This window comes from Pinus tabuliformis, chromosome X (assembly GCF_031772625.1).
Source record: "Pinus tabuliformis cultivar Carrire ecotype Pingquan chromosome X, CPIR1, whole genome shotgun sequence".
Lineage (NCBI taxonomy): Eukaryota > Viridiplantae > Streptophyta > Pinopsida > Pinales > Pinaceae > Pinus > Pinus tabuliformis.
In genome coordinates, this window is record NC_142308.1 from 1502457518 (window position 1) to 1502478003 (window position 20486).

The window sequence follows — 20486 nt, forward strand, 5'->3', positions numbered from 1 at the left end:
GGTGGCCAAAATACCCGGTTTCCCCAAAGGGCGGGTTGAGGCCGCCATGATCATGTATTGTTTTGGCCTACAGTAATAGAAAAGGAGTACCACCTCAGATTACAAAAAAAAAAAAACTTACCATACGCTTCAATACCTGACGTAAAAAAAAAAAAAACTCGCCTCGGCCACTCGGAGATCCCTGACTGAAAACGAAAACGCAGGCGGAGGCTTACCTGGTTCTGCGCGGAATGATTTTAAGGCGAATCAACCAGCATCCCACACAGATTTCAATTGAGTTTTCAGTGATGCAGAACCACGAAATCTTCAGCAACGACAGTCACAGGCAGGTTTGCAGGTGATTCAAAGGGTAGAGGCAGCAGAATGTTGGTCACGTACTTCGATTTAAATTAAAATTGATATATGAAGAGATCTTCCCAGAATAACTCAGCGTATGCGCTACAGCCTCAGACAGGACTGCGTGATGGCTTACAGAACGCAGAGAATCGCTGAAGAGTGAATCGCTTGAAGGGATCGAGCTGCACGTCGATAATCCAGCCACCACATGCCTTGAATCCCAATTTCTTCTTCTATCTCGTCTTGTATATGCGTTCTGAGACCAAAAACGACTGTACAGCCTCCCAAGATGTATCAAAATGACTAGTAAAATAAAACAAAATTGTGATCTCTTATGGCTTTTGCAGGTGACGGCGGGAGAACAACGATAAATGATCCAGTTGCAAATGAAAAATGCGTGAAGCAGATAAGGAGCGGACAGATGCAGGCAGAAGGGGGACGTGGGTAGCTTAGGAAGTTGCTAGATGAGGTAAAGGGAACTGCAAATCCGAAGATGGCTGCGTGAAGAGAAATGGCCAGCGTAAGGAGGGCCGAGGTGATCCGTGAAGCTGAGGCAAATTTGATGAGAGATTAGGAGAATGCGTGTGGCTGAGGAAAAATACGCAGGTATAAAAAAGCTGATTGAGGACAGGGATGGAAACTTGGATGGAAAAACGATTCGTGACTGCGGATCTGAAAAGAACTGATATCTGAAACCCTTAGATAGCTGAGACAGAGATCCTGCAAGAAAATAAATTTTCCACCAGATTTTATCTCAGACCTGCAACCTGCAAATGAAAAAATCACCCAAAAAATGATATATGCATAAAGCAAAATTAAAACCCTAGATCAGCTAGAAAAAATTTACAGTATTTACAAACTGAAAGCTCTTAGGAAGCCAGATTTATCAATAATAGCAGTAATATTATCAGAATTTAATTTAAATGTAAAATGCTTCAGAAAACCCTGCATGCATTCATAAAAGAAATATTTCGAATGATAAGCCCGGGATCAAGAACTGGCTGGGCTCTTTTAGAAAACACAACCCGGGAGTTGGCTGGTTCAGCCGAGAACTTCCCCTAACGCCCGGTAATCTGAAAAAAGGATTTCCTGCACAGCTTAAAATCAACCATCAACATAGAAGGAGAAAACAATAGTGAAACCCTGATCAAATGGAGATACCTGCCAATATATTTCAGAATCTAAACTATCATTCAAACCTCAAAGATCAGACAAGATACCTGTGCCTAGATCAATCTTCATTAAGCTATCATTAATGGCTGAAAATAAAATTATGCAGAAAAAATAGAACAATTTTACAGCATTTTCGGAAGAGTAACACCAGCAAGATTTTTAACCCCAAAGTCTTCTTTATTGCACAAAAAGTGAACTACAAGAGAGCTTAGTGAACTACAAGAGAGCTTCTTCAACACAAGACTCACAGATCTTTTTTTCTCAAATGACCCCTAGCACCCTATTTAAAGGAAATGATCCCAACGGCTAGTTCGAGTGATCCATGTCGAAATGATCTCGACCGTCGATGAGGATCAAGACATCTCTTAATCTCATCCGTCGAATTTGTTAATTCATTAAAAAATGAAATTTTGCATGTATTTACTCAAATTATTATTATTTTATTATTTTTTAGGGTTTTTGTTTTATTTTATAATTTTTTTATTATTTATTATTTATTATTTTATTTTTCAGTTATTTATTTATTTATTTTTAATTTTCTTAATTTATTTAATTCATTTTTAAATGGATCCTCGAACTTAGCCTTTGGAAAAATCACCTAGGACCTAGGACTTAGGACTCATGAGGGGATTTAAAACATTTTCCAACCCTCAAGACACTTTACATCATGACTTTTACAATTTTACATCTTAAGGGGAAAAAACCCATTTAACATAGACCCTCATAAACCACCCAGTTCTGCGACACAACTATAAATTAGCAGATTAACACACTAGGATTCTCCTAAGGTTCTAGTGACAAAATCCATCCCGGCTTTGGGGTTAGGCTGAAGGAAAACTCTGCCGATCATGGATCGGTGAGACGAAAAACCTTCCGGGACGTAGATTATCACTTAGAAAATTAGGTCCACCTAGGCAATTTACAGACATGACTCATATCTGCTATGATTATTTACAATTTATACATGCAGACTGGGTTTACAACATAAATTGATCAAGTTGTCGATGACTGCAGAATGGTACGGACATGTCAATCAAGCGCTACCCTTTTTGCAAAGAAAAGGGGGTGTACTGCTATGGGCAGTTGACTGGTAGTGGTCAACAGGTTTCATGCTGAAGTTCTTTTTTTTTATAGGTCAAGCCCCCATTGAGTGCTTCTAGGGTTTGTCCTAGGTATAAGAGTATTTGTCATATATGGAAGACCCTATGGGCACATTGTATATTGTAAAGAAAAAATAATTTTGTCTTGAAAATGTCAAAATACCTCCAAGATCAAGTCGGCCTACATAAAGAGCCACGTCCACCCTTGAGGAACCCTATATATAAGAGGAACTCGTCCTCCACTTGGATCATTCATTCACTCATCTCTTATGCGAAGAAAGAAGTGCGAAGAAGAGAAGGACGAAGAAGTCGAAGTGTTTGAGTCTCTCTCCGTTCTTCTGGAAGTGCAAAGTTAGGGTTTTTGCGCTGGGAAAGTCTGAGGTTCGATTTTGGAAGCAAGAGAGAAAGGAAGGCAAGCAAAGGTCTCTTAGGGCATCTTACTAGCCCTAGGACTCAAGTCAAGGCAAGTGAGATCAAGGGGAAGGTAGTTAGAGGGAGATCGAAGTCTCCTAGAGAAGCAACAGTAGTTGCAGCAGTTATTGGGGAGCAGAATTTCGGATCTACTGGGAGGTTGAAGATATTTTAGCAGGAGGCCGAGGAAGACTTGATCTTGGAGGGTATTTGTCTGAGTGTAGGTCATGGTATTCGTCAATTGAAATATCTAAAAGATAAGAAGAGATTTTATGGGTTTTCCCCTCAAGAGGAGGGGTTTTGGCCCTGGCTTGTAGCCTATATACTGTGTCATTGTTCTTATTGTTTTTGGTAGTTGTTTGATGTATTGCACATTGGAATAAGAAAGATCAAAGCTAATAAGTAAAAAGGTAGCACAAACAGTTATCAAGTTGAGAGAATTAACATATACATTGCCCTATTGAATTCTCAACAGAAATGCACCCTAGGTAGGTGGCAATCCTAATAGAGCAGTGATCACGAGTTCTTTGTCTAGAACAATTTCATCAATGGCCAAAGATCATCTCTGATTCTTGCTACCTTCATAAAGAAAGAGGCCATTTTGTCTTCTTTTAACATCTTTGTGGTCCTTAGATCATTCTTCAAGCTTGTTACTTGACCAATGTTCTTAATAGTGAATAACTTTGACAGGGCCTCATACATTTCTTGAGCATGATTAATGTTGGCTATAAACGAGACAAGGTTGTCCTTTATTCCTTCTACCATTAGGGTCATGGCCACGAATTCTAATTCTTTGAACTTCACTTTATCAACATCACTGGAGTCATCTGGGTTCTTTACTCATCCTTTGACCAAGTCTAGTACCTTGTTCTTTTCAACGATGAGGTCAATCCTCTTCTTCCAAGACGTGTAGTTTGAGGCTCCTTCAAGTTTGTTCTCTCCCTTGATTGTGTTAGACATTTTCTTTGAAGATAGTAGACTTCTTCCTTTGAATGATTCCTTGATCAAGTGCTTGAGACTGCCTTTTTCTTCTTTCTTCACCAAAGCTCTGATACGATGTTAGAAAATCAGAAAGGTAGAAAGGTTTTCTTATACTTGATAATTACTTGTGATGTTCTTGATTTCTTATTAGGTTTCTTTGTATCTTCGTTCTTTTAGTTTATTAGGCACTCAAAGCAATAGCACATAAAATAATGGACACCAGATATAGGCTCACAGCCAGGGCAAAACCCCTCTCTAGGGGAAACACCAGTCAGTAATTCTTCCTTGAATAGTTTTTCGGAGATATTCCAAGATTCTAGACCTTGACACAAACTTTCCTCCACACCAAGTCAACCTTCCTCTTCTCTTGCAGATGATCCTATTTGACCTGGCAGCAACAACAGTAGTAGCAGCACTTTCTTCGACCCAACAACTTCGACCTTTCTTTGGAGATTTCGATCTTCACTAGAATACTTCGATCTTCACTTAGAAACTTCGATCTTGGCCCAATACAACTTCCTCGGGCAGCAACATCCAAGAATAACAACTTCGTTCTATACTTTGATCTAGCAGCAACAATGTGCAACAACTGGCTATGACATCATTAAGAGAACTTCGATCTTCCAAACTAGGGCACAAGAGAGAGAGACACACAACAAAACTTTGATTTTCCTTCCTTCCTTCACCTAGACCAAACTCACACTTCTTTTGCTTCCTTCCTCTATTTCACACTTTTTCTAGCTTCAAGGAGATATTGAACTTGCTTGTTGTGAATGTGCTCCAAATGGAATTTGAATTGCTTCATATATAGCCTTTGGGTGAGGTCGAATAGCCTTCCTTGAGGTTGACTTGATCATCTTAAGGCCGACTTGGTGTGAAGGTAACATAATTCATTTTTGACTCAATACTAAACCTTTTTACATGATTCAAAAGCCCAAGAAGGGTCTCTTTAAATGTACAATGACTATATTAACTCAAAATAAATCCTAAATGTCCTCAATGGGGACTTTGACCTAAGACATGATGACCCAAGCATGCAACCCATGCTTTAATAAGTCATAATAATAATAGTAAAAATTCTTTTCTTTATTCTTTTGACAAGTACATTAAATGACGGCTTAAATACATTAATGAAGACCGAACCTAGTTACCAACATTGGAGGTTGGGAAGATTTCCGAAAGGTGACAACGAGTCATTCTTAGAGGCTGGATTGAGAAGACGACTTGATCAGTTGTAGCTCCAGGCAAAGCATTCTAGTGCTTGCACACCTACATGGACGTACGTAGTTTCATGATGTGTCTACATGGACCTAGGATGTCCCCATGCTAGCCTTGCCCCTCTTTGATGGATGATTTCAGTGTTCGAGATCCCAGATGATGATGGAGATCATTGAGATGATTTTAGAGAGTTAGCACACCATGCCTAGATGCTAGCGCTTGCTTGCTAGGTGGCCACGTCATCCCTACATGTCCTAGAAGAGTGATGTGAGCCTCCTTGATGTGACATCATGGTGGAGGAGATGTTGCTTGGAGATGTACCCATGGACTTAGATGATGTACCTTGGAGTGAGGAGCACTCATGGACCTAGTTTTTCACTTGTTTGATGGAGATTGTCCATTCTAGAAGGATGATGACATGTTGGAGAGCATTTATTCCCACACATGTGGGAGATTTTGTTGTATTTCTTATGTTTTAAAGCTATCTTAAGGGTTGCTTCTGACCTTTATGCCTATTTGAATGCTCCAAGCAAACTTTCAGGGCTTATGTTGTAAACTATGAAAAGTGACTTGGTTAACCTCATATAAATAGAGGGAAGACACTTTCATTCTGATTCATCATTATCATATTTTCACTCACTACTCTCTCTATTAGAGAGTTCGTACTAGTTCTCTTGTCCCTCTTTCTTGGTTGCAATGGACATCTAATGGAGCAAATTATCTTGGGGGGGGTGAGAGTTTTGCATGGATAGACTTGTTTGGGATTGATGATGTGATTCTTGTTGGAATTGTGTAAGTTTATTTCAATTTTTTTCCATTTTGCATGCTATTTTCTGAAATTAGCGTTTTTGTTTGCGCCGTATTAAAAATTGCAATCTTGAAATCTTGATTCTTTATGTTATGTAAAATTTGTCTTGCAATAATTCATCAAAGGAACTTGGTTCATGCATTCTTTGACCTTAAATGTGTTGAAGAATGTAGGGCAAAGTAGTGTAGTGAGATTCTTTGTTACTTGATAACAATTTGTGGAGTCTTTTTAAATTTTTCCTGTTAGTTTATTCTTCTTCTTCTTCTTATTAATTCATATGCGTGTACTTCATCGAACTACTACCAAAACATAAAACAAGAACACAAGATGTTGGCTCTCTGCCAGGGCCAAAACCTCTCTACTCTTGAGAGGAAAACCCTTTAGTGAATTTCTCTTATTGAAGCTTCTTTTGATCAATTCCAAACCCTAGACCCTGACAATGAGATCCTCTAAGCACAAGTCAAGTCTCCACTCCTTTCTGCAACATATACCTCGACACTTCTTCCGACACTTTGTCCTCCTACTTCCGACACTTCTTTCTTCTTTCAACTTGTTAGAAACCTTGTTGCACTTGCTCTAGAGAACAAGCCTTTGATGAGAACCCTTCCAAATGATGATTCCTTCACCTTCTTAACCAAATGAGCTTCTTCTTCAAAGTGTAGGTGCAGACTGGATGTGACTGTCCAACAGCCCTAAATTCTCGCACGTGTGACTGTTTATTTGTTGTTGTAGCCTCTTTCCTTCCCCGCTTGAGTTCCCTTCCTCTTCGCTTGAGGGTCTTTCTTCTATGCTAGAGTAGTAGGCCTTGTAGGCCTAGTTTTAGCCCCAAATGAAGGTAGATAAGTGACTGTGGTTTAGTTCTGTCCTCGCCGCAGGGACAACTCTCAGATTTCCGCACGTGTGACTATAGCAGCCCTTGGAACAGCCTTCAAGACTTCGATGGTGTACCCTTTCTCTTCGCTGTCTTTGGAGGCCTTCTTACTTTGTCTTACTTGTTTACTCCTTCGCTGATTTCAGAGCTCTTGTTGTATGTTGTATGAGGAGTGGATATCCTCTATAAATAGAGGTTTGTCCCTCCTCTTTAGGCCGACTTGACTATCTCTTAGTCCAACTTGTTTGACTGCTTGTAGGCTGACTTGTAGAGTGGACTTTGGATGGTTGTTTGGTGGAGTTGTGAGCTTGAATGAGCTTCTTGATGGTGCCATTGCTAGGATGAGACTTGTGACTTTGCTTGGAGGTGTTCTCTTGACCATAATACATATACATACAAGGTATAACCTGCCTTAAGGTCTTCAACTTATTCTTTTGACTATTTGACTCACCTATAGCACTTTAAATAATGCTAGACCTATTTCAATGAGCAAAAAACTCATTGACATGTATTATAAAAATAATATTTTTTTTCTTGAATAAGTACAAATAGCAAAAATAGATTTATGAAAACCAAACCTAGTTACCTTTCCTTCAACACTCCCTCTTAACTAGGGAGGTATTCATACAACATTACAAGGTGTTTGGCTATTATCAATCTTGAAGAATTCACATAAGAGAAACCGGATTAGCAATCCATCTGTTATAGCATCATATCCATCAACATTGTCATAGTGCAAGGCCTTGACTAACAGCTCCATCTCTTTACGAGACCATGAGCTACAATGCTAGTGAGACCAATGATTTATAGACACCTTCATCATTGTCTCTCAAGGTACATACCCACCCGGGTGTTCACCGAGTATGACCTTCTAGGACTATTCTTATCTTGGGTTCCTAGCCCTCAAAGAATATCGGTCCTCTTGCCTACTCTTGTCTTGGATGCCCTACACATCCTCAAAGAGTATCGGATGCCAGATGATTACCTAATCCTCCCATTCTTTCTTCCCAAGTGAAGATAAGAATGTTGTGTCTATCTTGTGTCTACATTTCCATTCATGGCCTTCATCTAGACTTACGACTATTAGTCCTGGTCTAGTGTATGACCCATGAAATAGAAAACACAATTGTCACTCCTTTGTAATCAGGGGTGATCCAAAAACTCGCTCTTGATTAGGAACTTGTCAGAGCTCCTTCTTAACTGGGGACCCTTTCTTTCATCAGCAACTTCTTCTTCGTGGGTCCTTCAGTTGCTTGATCTCCTTCCTTTTTTGATGTCATGAAGTCTTTGTTCGAACTTCTTCCAGGCAGGGCACCATACATCGATCACATTCCTTCTTGGTTTGTCATGTCATTGCTTCGTGGAAAGTGACTATGAGGTTTTTCTTGTCATCTTGGCTACTCCTTTGTCATCTTGTCCATGCTTCAGAATACTCTTCTCATGGATGTATCATTGTACTTGCTTGATTACATGTTTTGACCTAGTAGCCCATCATGTCTTCATCCTGATATTACTTCAACATTGCCTTTTCTTTTGTTGGATGGCTTCTTCATCACGACATCTCTGTAGAGTAGAATCAGTTATCTGCACCTTTATATCTCCAAGGCCTTCATAGGTGTCAAGGGTCCTTTCTTCCTTTATCAGAGTTGTCTTGCCTTCTTTCAGGATATATCTTTAAAGTATCCTGTGAGATAGTGATTCTCAGTGATCATGGTGTTCTTCCACATGCTTGATCTCTTTCTTCATTTGCTTCTTCTCAGATGGATAGGTCAACCATCTAATGCTTCTTGTGAGAGCATTCCTTCATTGCTTGCTTTCTGGACTTGTCAACATTTCTTCTTGCTTCTTAGTCAGCAATCTTATGCTCCTTATGTGAGCATATTCTTTTGTTGACCTTCATTGCATTGTGGTACATGCCTTCGAGCATGTTCTTGGTGAAAGAGATTCTTTCATGCTTGATCATGTTATAGAACTATAACCATGACTCTAATATACAAATGATAACATGACTTAAACTTTGATGCATACATACCTCATCTTGATCCTCTCTTGATCATACTTTGGTGTGGCCCTTCTTGCTTCATCTTAGCTTGCCTGCATATCATTCTTTTCTTGCAACCCATGAATGGGATTCCCAATGAGACCTCTGCTTTGATCCATGAACCTTCTTTTGAAGATTCCATCATAGGATCTTAAAGATCCTTGCCTTGCAAATGTTTCCTTTCTTTTGGTGATGTAGGTCTTCCAAGATTCTTATCATGATCAATTTTCTTTCACCATGTATGAGGTCTTGTTCTTATCATAAATGTTACATCTTCATGAGTATCTAGAACTCTATGTACAACATGCTGGTAGATTCTAGAGGATGTTTCTAGTCATGCAATTTTAATTTATTCCTACATGCTCTTATTCTACTCAAAACTTTGAAAGGAGTCTAGAAGTAAAGAGTTTGACCTAGTCATAGTAGAGATTCAGAGGATCTTCCTTCTTTTGCTTCTTTCCTTCTTCTTTCATCTCTTGAGTTATGTGAGCTTCTTCCCTCTTCCTTTTGTTGTTGTCCTTCTTAAGCTTAGGACAATTCCTTTTGTAGTGTCCATATTCTTGGCATCCAAAACATTGGATCTTGGACATGTCTTTGTTGTTTGTTTTTCGTGGACCAAACTTGCCAAATTTACCCTTTCTTTTGGCCATGGTAGCAAATGCTTGCCTCTTTAATCCCACATCTTCTTTTGCCTTAAGTCTGGTTTCCTTTGTTCTGCATAGAGACCAAATTTCACTGAGAGTGGTTGCTTCCTTTTTGGCATATATGCTAGATGTGAAGTTTCCCCACTCCTCAGGTAGAGCATTGAGTACTATAGTTGTCATTTCTCTGTCAGACATGACTTCCCCAAGCTTTTGAAGTTGATCTCTCATTTCAGATATTTTCATGAAGTAGGGAGCTATTCCTTCCTTTGTTATCTTCATCTTGTATAATTCATTCCTCAGAGATATTACTTCTCCGGTTGTGGATACCGAGAATAGCTCTACTAACTTATCATAAATTTCTTTTGATGTCTCAAACTTGGAGACATAAGGAATGAGAGAGTCTTTGATTGATTCTATCAGAATCCTTTGGGCTCTTGTCTCATTCTTATTGTACTTGGCTAAGGCTTGAGTCTGTTCCTTAGCAGGGATAGCGATATTCCCTTTTACATGCTTCAGGAGTTCATTCTCCTTGAGTAGTAGATTGATCCTGTTCTTCCATGCAAGAAAGTTATTGGTACATACCAATTTATTGCTTTCCTTGCAAAAAGACATTGATGCATATTTAGAAGGGGAGATGCACTTACTTGATAGATTTTGAGATGTAATGGATTTGATTCCTCCTTGAAGGCTTGATGGCTGGTTTTCCTTGGATCTTGGTGTTCTTCAAGTTGCCTTCTCCAAGTGGACTTGCTTGGTGATGAGGTTTTCTTGAAGACTTGTAGCTTGATGTAGGTCCTGCTTCAATCTGCTCTTCTTTGTAGGTGCCTTTATATAAGTTTCTTCTTCTAACTTTGTAGACCTCCTTGATGAATGATGGATTGTAGACCCTTCTTGTCCTTGAAGTGATTGAGACTTCTAGGCTTGATGCTTCAACTTTGTAGATGCTTCTTCTTGATGAGTGTTCTTGAGTTTCCCTTTCCTTGATGTGTCACCTTAGCTCTGATACCATGTTGAAGAATCTAGGGCAAAGTAGTGCAGTGAGATTCTTCGTTACTTGATAACAATTTGTGGAGTCTTTTAACTTTTTCTTGTTAGCTTCCTCTTCTTCTTCTTCTTATTAGTGCATATGTGTGTACTTCATCAAACTGCTACCAAAACATAAAACAGGAACACAAGATGTTGGCTCTCTGCCAGGGCCAAAACCTCTCTACTCTTGAGAGGAAAACCCTTTAGTGAATTTCTCTTATTGAAACTCCTTTTGATCAATGCCAAACCCTAGACCCTGACAATGAGATCCTCTAAGCACAAGTCAAGTCTCCACTCCTTTCTGCAACATATACCTCAGCACTTCTTTTGACACTTTGTCCTCCTACTTCTGACACTTCTTTCTTCTTTTAACTTGTTAGTAAACCTTGTTTCACTTGCTCTAGAGAAAAAGCCTTTGACGAGAACCTTTCCAAATGATGATTCCTTCACCTTGTTAACCAAATGGGGTTCTTCTTCAAAGTGTAGGTGCAGATTGGATGTACTGTCCAACAACCCTAAATTTTCGCACGTGTGACTGTTTATTTGCTGTTGTAGCCTCTTTCCTTCCCGCTTGAGTTCCCTTCCTCTTCGCTTGAGGGTCTTTCTTCTACGCTAGAGTAGTAGGCCTTGTAGGCCTAGTTTTAGCCCCAAATGAAGGTAGATAAGTGATTGTGGTTTAGTTCTGTCCTCGCCATAGGGACAACTCTCAGATTTCCGCACGTGTGACTGTAGCAGCCCTTGGAACAACCTTCAAGACTTCGGTGGTATACCCTTTCTCTTCACTGTCTTTGGAGACCTTCTTACTTTGTCTTACTTGCTTACTCCTTTGCTTATTTCAAAGCTCTTGTTGTACATTGTATGAGGAGTGGACAACCTCTATAAATAAAGGTTTGTCCCTCCTCTTTAGGCCGACTTGTAGAGTGGACTTCGGATGGTTCTTTGGTGTAGTTGTGAGCTTGAATGAGCTTCTTGATGGTGCCGTTGCTAGGAGGAGACTTGTGACTTTGCTGGGAGGTGTTCTCTTGACCATAATACATATACATAGTACATACAAGGTATAACCTGCCCTTAAGGTCTTCAACTTATTCTTTTGACTATTTGACTCACCTATAGCGCTTTAAATAGTGCTAGACCTATTTCAATGAGAAAGAAACTCATTGACATGTATTATAAAAATAATATTTCTTTTCTTGAATAAGTACAAATATCAAAAATACATTTATGAAGACCGGACCTAGTTACCTTTCCTTCAACAAAATGTCTCATATAAAGAAGTCAATAGGTTTCTAAGAGAAGGAATTCAAACTTCCACCCTCTTCATCCAAGGCCCTATATCATAGACATTGTCCTAATTAACTCCATTTCCTAATTAATAAAAGGCACTAGTTCAGTTGTGGTGATCAACTTAAATTTCTACTTCTTTTCTTAATTTCTTTGTAGCTAGGGTTAGGATTTGGTTTAAATTTGCATGTTATGGTAATTTTACATCTATATATAATTATTTTATTGATAAAATTGTATTTAAATTGAAAGAGCAAAATCTAGCATTTATTGCATTTTTGTCCCTAAATTATGATTGACGTCTAGGCTTCTATTGCTATTTTATGCATATTAAACCTTTAGAACCCATAAAAGTTTCCTTTTCCCTAGCTTACCTCTTGATAGCCTTTGATACTTTATTGAATCTATCCTTTAAAGTCTACTTATTGGTTGCTATATGTTTTTGCATGTAAGCCTGCATATTAATGAAACCCTAGTTTATAGCAGCCCTCATTTAGTCCATTGGGGTTGGTATTAAAGTGTACTTGTTTGCTTGTATCTCTTATCATGGCTACGAAGGCCTTGCTAGTACCTTCCTTCATAACCATTAGACCTTTAGCACTCTTGTGCTCTTATTTATTGAAAATCTTGTTATGTGATATCACTAGAGAAGTCTCCGTTGTTGATATAACATCCACCACTAAATAGCTGGAGGGAGGCCACTAAGGTGACAATGGTGGCTAATCTCATTCTTTACATAGGATCTACGTTGCCTAGTGTGGCTTTGCACTAGGCTTGCTAGATTTTGCAGTAATAGTTCCTATGGTTAAATCTAGGGGTCTTAGTTTGAGCAATAGAGACTCAAATAGGTTCCCAAAAACATGCGATCAAGAAATTACATTTCGTTTTTATAAACTATGATTTCAATTGGCATTTGCAACATTCAAATATTTTATAACAACAATAAGAAAACAACGTTGGATTCTATAATAAACAAGTGTAAACTTAGGGCTGATTAATGGGTAAACAAGATAAATTACAACAATTTTCAATGGATGAAAACACATATAACAACAAAATAAACCTTAGACGTCAAACCTAATCTATGGCTGAAAAATGCATGTTAATGATACTTTCACTTTTCCAAATAGATGCATACAAGTTCTAACTCTAGGACAGTGAAGTCTAAGGAAAATAACGTTGAAAAGTGATGATTTTATTATAATTTAACCTTAATTTACCATATAAAACATAAAATATAAAATTAAGGTTTTATTTATTTATTTATGAGATTGGCACAAGAGATAATATTAGTACCTTTTTCAGTCAAGGGATAATGGAGTCTAGGATTAAAATTTATGAAGAATAAAGATGGAAGTGATTTCATGGAGAATGAGGAAGACAAACTTGTGTTCCTCACATCCTAAAACCTAGGGTGCTTCACTCTTGTTTGGAGATTCAAAGGAAGGAAGCCAAACCTAGGTTCCTCAAGAGAAGCTTGATTAAAATCTTGTGTTCTGAGATTTTAAAGCCATAAAACATCTACAAGTACAAGATGGAAGAAGATAACTTACAAAAAATTAGCACATATCATCAAAGCATCACCAATAATCATCCAAGAGAGAGAGCCATCTAACCAACATCCTCCACAAGAAGTTCACTCAATTAGTGCTCCAGAGTGGGCAAAAGGCAATAGACAAGTATTTGGTGTGTGTGATATCCAAGTGTGACAACGATCCTAGGAAATTTGACTTCTCTCTCTTTGTATGAGGGAAACCAAGTCAGTCTCCTTAAAATTTAGCCTAAAAGCCTTGAAATAATACTAAAATGTGATTACAAGTTGGATAGATCACAAACTGACCTCCAAAGATAGCTAACTCGATGATAAAACATAAAAATAAGCCTCGATTAGTCCATGTGTGAGTTAAAATGCCTCCAAGGGTGACATCATCCTCCACAAGTTGTGTCAATCCACAAAAGGTGAAATAGATGACTAAAAGGGGCATCTCATCCCAAAGATCACATCTCCTCATCAAATGGACATTCAATCATCAAGCAAAGCTCCGATGACAAAACATCATCCCCAAATGTACCAACATCATCAATCCAAGCATCATGAAGGGGACATCATTTTGTTAGGGCATGATGTCATCATGTAGAACTGTGTACCATCCCCTCCTCATCAAATATCTTACATAATAGGGCAATGTCCATCAAGTAGGGGAATGCTAGAGCAGGGGCATCTTGTCAACTTTGGGGTACATCAATTCTCAGGGAATGTCTTGGCTCTAGAAGGCATCATTCAAGGTTCTAGAGGGAGAAAAGAGTATCATCAATTGTGTTGAGGCATCTGGTGAATGCTTCTTAATAAGTGGTCAATGCCCTAGGTCAAAGTGCCGAGGAGAATCATCAAGTGGGGCTGGACATCCTCTTTGAAGTGCTAGAGAAGTATCATACAATCCCTCAAGGGATGGAAACTATACTTGGAAGCAAAGATCAAACAACACACTCACAGAATGAAGTGAGATCAACATTGTGGGTGCAAGAACCATAAGAGTATTAGTGTGGGCCATATTCAATGTAAAAGGCATCAAAGTACTTCACACAAGCATCATCTTCAAATGTCTTACTAGCTTATGATTTGTAAGCATATTACCTTGCTTTGGTATGGGAGGTTATCACCAAGGCCCTACTAGGTGCTTTCACGCCTACAGGGAGGAACAATTCCTAGGCTGACCCATCATTCAGTAGGTATAAGTGATCAATGACATGGTGTGGGGTCTACTTCATGGAGGATGCCACTATCTTGTATCGGCTATGAAGTTCACAATATCCTTGAGTATTATAATGTGAAAAAGGAGCAATCATGGGACCTAAGTTACTCCTTTCCTCGACATATTTTACCACTCTTCTTGTGAGCCTTTTCATTATTAATTTTACATACATGGCTTGGATTGCAAGTTTTCATTGGTTCATGATAATCCTTATTGACCCCTTGAAGATGAAGCAGTTCTTTGTTGATCGGGGTTTGGGATATTCAAAGTTCCTTTCATTTTGATAGATTGTGATTTAGCCAGAAACTGGGTAAGAGCTCATGAGGGGGGTAGAGCTCAGTCTAGACTTTTGTCCATTCACTTTCTTTTATCACTGCCACCTTTTTTCCTTTTAACATTTGGCTGATGTTTTTTCTTTCTTTTTGCTGCGTTGACCTCTTAGGGAAAAGTTTCCATGCCCCTACTCAAAGGATGAGGGGAACAGGGAATTGATGAGTGACAGATAGCAATCAACTTGAAGATGGGATGTGGATACATGGGGAGGATGGGAAGTGTTAAGTATGGATTACCACGGACACACAACATTAATTAGAGCCTCCTATTTGTGCCCATCTTTGACAAAGAAAGAAAGGCCTCAAGAAAGATCACACTATACTAGGAGCAAGTGATATCCACCAAGGTGAAGCGGGGAGTTCAATCAATAGTGGTCTATCATCCTGTTCAACCTATGATCTCTACCAGAATGCCTTTAACATTAAATAAGAGCACTTGAATACAATAATGGTTAATGTACTTCATATTAGATGAGCCACCTTCATCGAATGAGCAAGCTAGATAAAAGAATGCACTGACCAGATAGTAGATGAAAGGCATTTGAGGCTAGCTATCTGTGTATCATGATAGGGTTACTGGCTGGCAAGTTGAAACAACAGGAATTTTTTTTTCTCCCAGGGATTACCAAGATGGGTGGGTAACAGGGCACCGAAGATGAACTTCTTCAACTTTTGCACATTGTTCAGGGATTTTGGGCATCCTAGATGGATTCACATTTGGAGATCTTTAGTCATCCCTTTCTGGTCCCATACAACAGTGGCAATTTGATAAAGTTGGCTCAATTTGGTCATGCTAGCGTTAAACTGTTAAGAAATATATACCTTGCCTTGGGGAATGTGATTGTGTTTAGTATGAAACAATTTTATCAGAATTGGAACTGGTCCAAAAATGAAATTGCAAAATCTCAAACCTGACAAGAACTAGGAAAAAAATCAATCATATGTAAACAGTAAAAGACAAAATATTCAAATTTTAATAAAAGAATCATATATTCATGTACACCAATGTGAAGGTGAATATGGAAAAATCATTTGACATGAAATATGCAAAATTTTCTGGAGTATATAGCATGTGAGGGTGAATATAGCAAAATGGCATCAAGTGCAATTACATACATGAACCAAAATATACATAAACATAGAGGCTCTAAATGTCCTCTAGAATCCAAAAAAAAGGTTCATACTACGACAAATCACTACAACATATCCTCAAAATCATCTCCTAGATTGGGATCCTCATCAACACCCTCTGCATGCTATCGATGTCATCATCCTCTTGCTCTGAATCAACTATATTTGCCAAAACTCCAAAATCTCCAAATGTTCATAAATGATCAAATGAGAAAATTGTGAGGAAAATAGATGGAGGGTCACCATTATGATTATAGAGGTGATGATTAGGGTTTTTAGGTGAATATACCTTTTTTATTCATTCTTTGTTTGGTGCAGCAGTGAATTCAGATTTGTTCCAAATGGGACAATTCAGACGAGAACTCGTCCCTACCTGGTTTTTATACAGAACTGGACTATTTTGGGCCTACCAGCTGGTCGGAACCTGAACCAGCTGGTCTAACTTTTGATAGCTATGATATGGATTTAGATTGGAGAGTTTACTGTAACCATTTTCCAATGGCTGCTAAGAGATCTCTGCAATCGTAGAATTCCATATGCTAATGTTTGGCCATGCTTTTTCTTTTTACTCCTGCATGGGCTAATTGTGGTTCTTCAGTGTTCTTTCTCTTCTATAATATTTGATAAACGCGTTCCAAGTTCTCTAAGTCTAAAGTTTGGCAATGGAATATGTTGTCCCTTAGACTAATCAGATTTTAACTTGCCTTTGATAAATTAGAAAAAATGGGAATCCAATGTAGAACAATGACAGAAAGATTTTATTCATTCACACTTACCTAGAACCTAAACAAGCATTGAAGCACTATACAAATCCAAGCATGTTTCACATTCCACCAGGAAACAGAATTTCCAGATTGTGACTGTAACCCTTGAGGCTTTCTCAAATCTGTAAACAAGTAACATCATAAATATTCTTCCTTAGTTCTCAAACCTTCTCCTGTGTAGAGCTTGAGAAAATATGTGCATACACATATCACATTTGAGCATGTTGTGGAGTACATTTACAAGAAACCAATCATTCAAAATTTTGTATTCTGTCAAGATTGAGGCATGTGTTAGATGTCCATTATCTTCATGTCTGCACATTGGTGTCATTAATAATTTGAAGGTTCTTGTCTTGCTAGTATGATCTAATTATTGCTCTGTGCAAGATGTTTTTTCACTCTTATTATTAAAATTTTGATGTTTATGAACAGTATATAGATACAATGGATGCTTCGAATAATAAAAGAGGCAATTATTTTTCCATTAATAGCATTTAGTAGTTGGATATGGTGTAAACTCACTAGTTCTACTGGTGGTGCTTAGGGTCAACCTAAACGGTTATTTCACATGCATCAAAAGAAGTAAAAGCGATAATAGGAAGGGTTCATGCGAACTTTTCTAATTGTACATTTTGAATCTGTGCAAGTGTTGTTGTTGTGCTCAATTTCTAATTGGAGTACCTATCAGCTGACAAAGTTTGTACGAATGTTTGAAATGATACTAAATAAGGTGGACCTGTGGGACTGAAGAATGAAAGCACAAGACAATACTGGACTGAGATCTATAGGTGGATGAAACAGAATCACCTTGAAGTCCCATCAATGTTTGATTCTTACAAAGGCAGCATCCCACGTATTATTGGTTAGCATTTTCAACATTGAAACTTGTACTGCACCTTTTTTTTAAGTTGGCAATAGCATTGGTTCAATGAAATTAATGCATGATTCTGCTTTCAGGTAAACCAGTGTCATCCACAGTGCCTGTGCAGAACATGAGTACATGCTCAAATCGACCTGTCTTGGCTGATATTGGTAATCTTCTTCCTTCCAAGATTGATAACACACATAGATTAATAATGCAGGATAGAAGGAAGCTCCAGCATAAGCAGGCTATCAAGAATGTCAGGAAAATACCACATCAAACTGCTATCTTACAAAGTCTGCAAGGGACATCTAGTGATTTGAAAGGGAAAGGTGCCAAGCACTCTTACACCAGACAAATTGATTATGTTCATAGAACATTGGAAGATGAAAAGAGAAATAACTTTTCTTTTACCTCTACTTCCTCAAATTTTGAGGCAGGAAAATCTTCTCCAGTAAATAAAAATAGAAGACATTCATCTGCTTTCAGTTCCCGCAAATATATTCTTAAGCTATGGAAGTTTTCCAGTTCAGTACGGAGGGAAAGGGCTGCAATTGTTATGCAATCCTATTTCCGTATGTTTGTAGCCAAGTCAAAATACAAATATATGAAGTCTGCTGTTGTAAAAATTCAGAGGCACTGGCGATGGTATGGAAAGAACAAAACTGGAGAGATGTCATTCTCAGATTACAATATGGTACTGAAAAACAGAAGTGTATTCCATCAAATATTTTCTTACCATTGTAATCAAGCTTCATTTGTATTACCAGAAGCTCAAGATGAAAGTGAAACGTTGCAAGATGGTGTTGACACATTGCAGTCTCCAGAGGACTTACTTTATAAAGGTAATATGTCACCTTCAGAAGAAGAGCAGCTCCTGACTCAGTTGGCTGATTTACTTTCATTGGGTAATGATAACAGTCAGGAAGGATTTGATCTTTCTAAAAGTGGCATGTCCAATGAAGAGCTTGGGGAATTCTGTTTTCCATTACTCGAAACGGATGGAGAAAGTGAAAAGAGCACTCCAGTTCTAAGTAGGATTCATTCACCAAGATGGAAAGTAGAAAGCTGCACATCAGTTGAAAAGGAGAATAAGGCCTTCAGAGAATTGGTTAGCTTCCTACCAGAGTGGTATAATATAAGGAAGCTAGACTTCATGGAAGAGGGGACCAACACAGCTTTTATGTCCATAAAAATGGATGAAACTCTTCCAGATATCACAGATCTTATTTCTCAGAGGACACAAACCTGTAAATCGATGGCAGAGACAGTATTGTTCGCTGCTAACAATGGTGATCATCAATGTTTGCATTCTCACAATTTTTCTGCTTATCCTATGGAGGAAAAGCATGGCAGACTGTTGGAATCTGGATTAGGTCATTCACCACCCAAGAAAATCCATTTAGATAGAGGATTGGATGTAAATACTCAAGATTGCGTTGATGAAATGACAATTGGAGAGATTTGGGCCAGAAATATAAGTTTCATGGAGAGGAGGGGTAAAGCTCACTTACTGTACTGCAGACTATTTGGAAGGATAGGATTGGAATCCAAGATTTCAGAATTAGTACTGGAGAATAATGCATCTAAAGGAACTAACCTTGATAGTCGAAAGGATTTCACTGAAGAAAAGGAAATTGATAGAACAGAAAAGGCTTCTTTTAACTGTCTGCATACTTCAGATAGTGAACATATATCCAAAGATCTTGAAATGGACGCAAATTGTTTTCCTGGGTTAATGGGCAAGATAAGTAGTTTGGAAGTTTTTGACCATGGAAAAAGTACTCTGCCTGCCGAGTATCATGACCCTCCTTTGTTCGGGGCAGTTATGTTTCCCTGCCTATTTCCTGAAGCTTCATTCACTTCAAGTGCAATAGCTGTACTCTGTTTGGGTTTGCATTCCATGAAACAGAAAGCTTGCCCTGAGAGTGCAGTCCAGAAGGGCTTTAAAACTAAAAATGTTGTCAGTTCCCACTGACAGGTTGATCAAGAGTCCAAGGTAGTTGAGTTCAAGCTGAGATGCTGAAACACTTCTCGTGTGCAACATTTTTTAATAGGCAAATGTTGAAAAGAGATGCACAAATATGATCTGATTTAGTGTTACTGTTCTGTTTAAGTACCAATTAAATCAGATTTGCTGCTCTAAACATTTCACTCCTACCATGGTGATGCAGTTATTTTCTTTTTGAAAATCCAGAAACACAAAGCATGTAAAGAAGGCCAGAACCCTAATAACAGATAGGGCATTTGGCAGCTGTGGAAAAGCTGTAAATATCTGAAAAATTCGTAGTAGCTTCTAGGAGAAGATCCTATATATCTAGAAGGGCCATGCTATGCCATTTTAGTTCATCCAAAGACTCATGTTATTTCTCTCACGTTTTTTGAAATATTGAAAGGCAATTTCATTTTATCAGACAAATGTATTTCCAATGTTACAAAAGCAACATAACTAATGATCAACCATCATCAAAACTCTAATCAGGTACTTATTTCAGGACAAGTAAAAAGCTATTCTAAAATTTGCAAATATTAGAAACAAGGAATAGTAAGAGAACCCACAGAGGTTCAATAATAGCAATCTGCCAGGTACCAAGATTTGTAATGTGAAGGATCATTTTTCTACATGATCTTTTCACATTCAAATTGTATAATAATTTAGTATGCAACTTATCTCTGCTTCAGCTGTTGAATTTTCCACAAGATACACAATAGAATACAATTATTTGCTAGATAATTTACTCCTAATGATTTCCA

General features: G+C 38.2%; 1 protein-coding gene across 1 annotated transcript in view; it reads left to right on the forward strand.

The window, feature by feature from the left end:
- LOC149145734 (uncharacterized) overlaps window positions 1-20138 on the forward strand; it is a 226613-nt gene extending 206475 nt beyond the window's left edge. The window contains exons 3-4 of the mRNA XM_089448146.1: window positions 17601-17732; window positions 17828-20138. Coding sequence (XP_089304272.1) covers window positions 17601-17732; window positions 17828-19710 — 2015 coding nt within the window. The 3' untranslated portion in view covers window positions 19711-20138. The remainder of the gene's footprint in view (window positions 1-17600; window positions 17733-17827) is intronic.
- The last annotated feature ends 348 nt before the right edge of the window (window positions 20139-20486 follow it).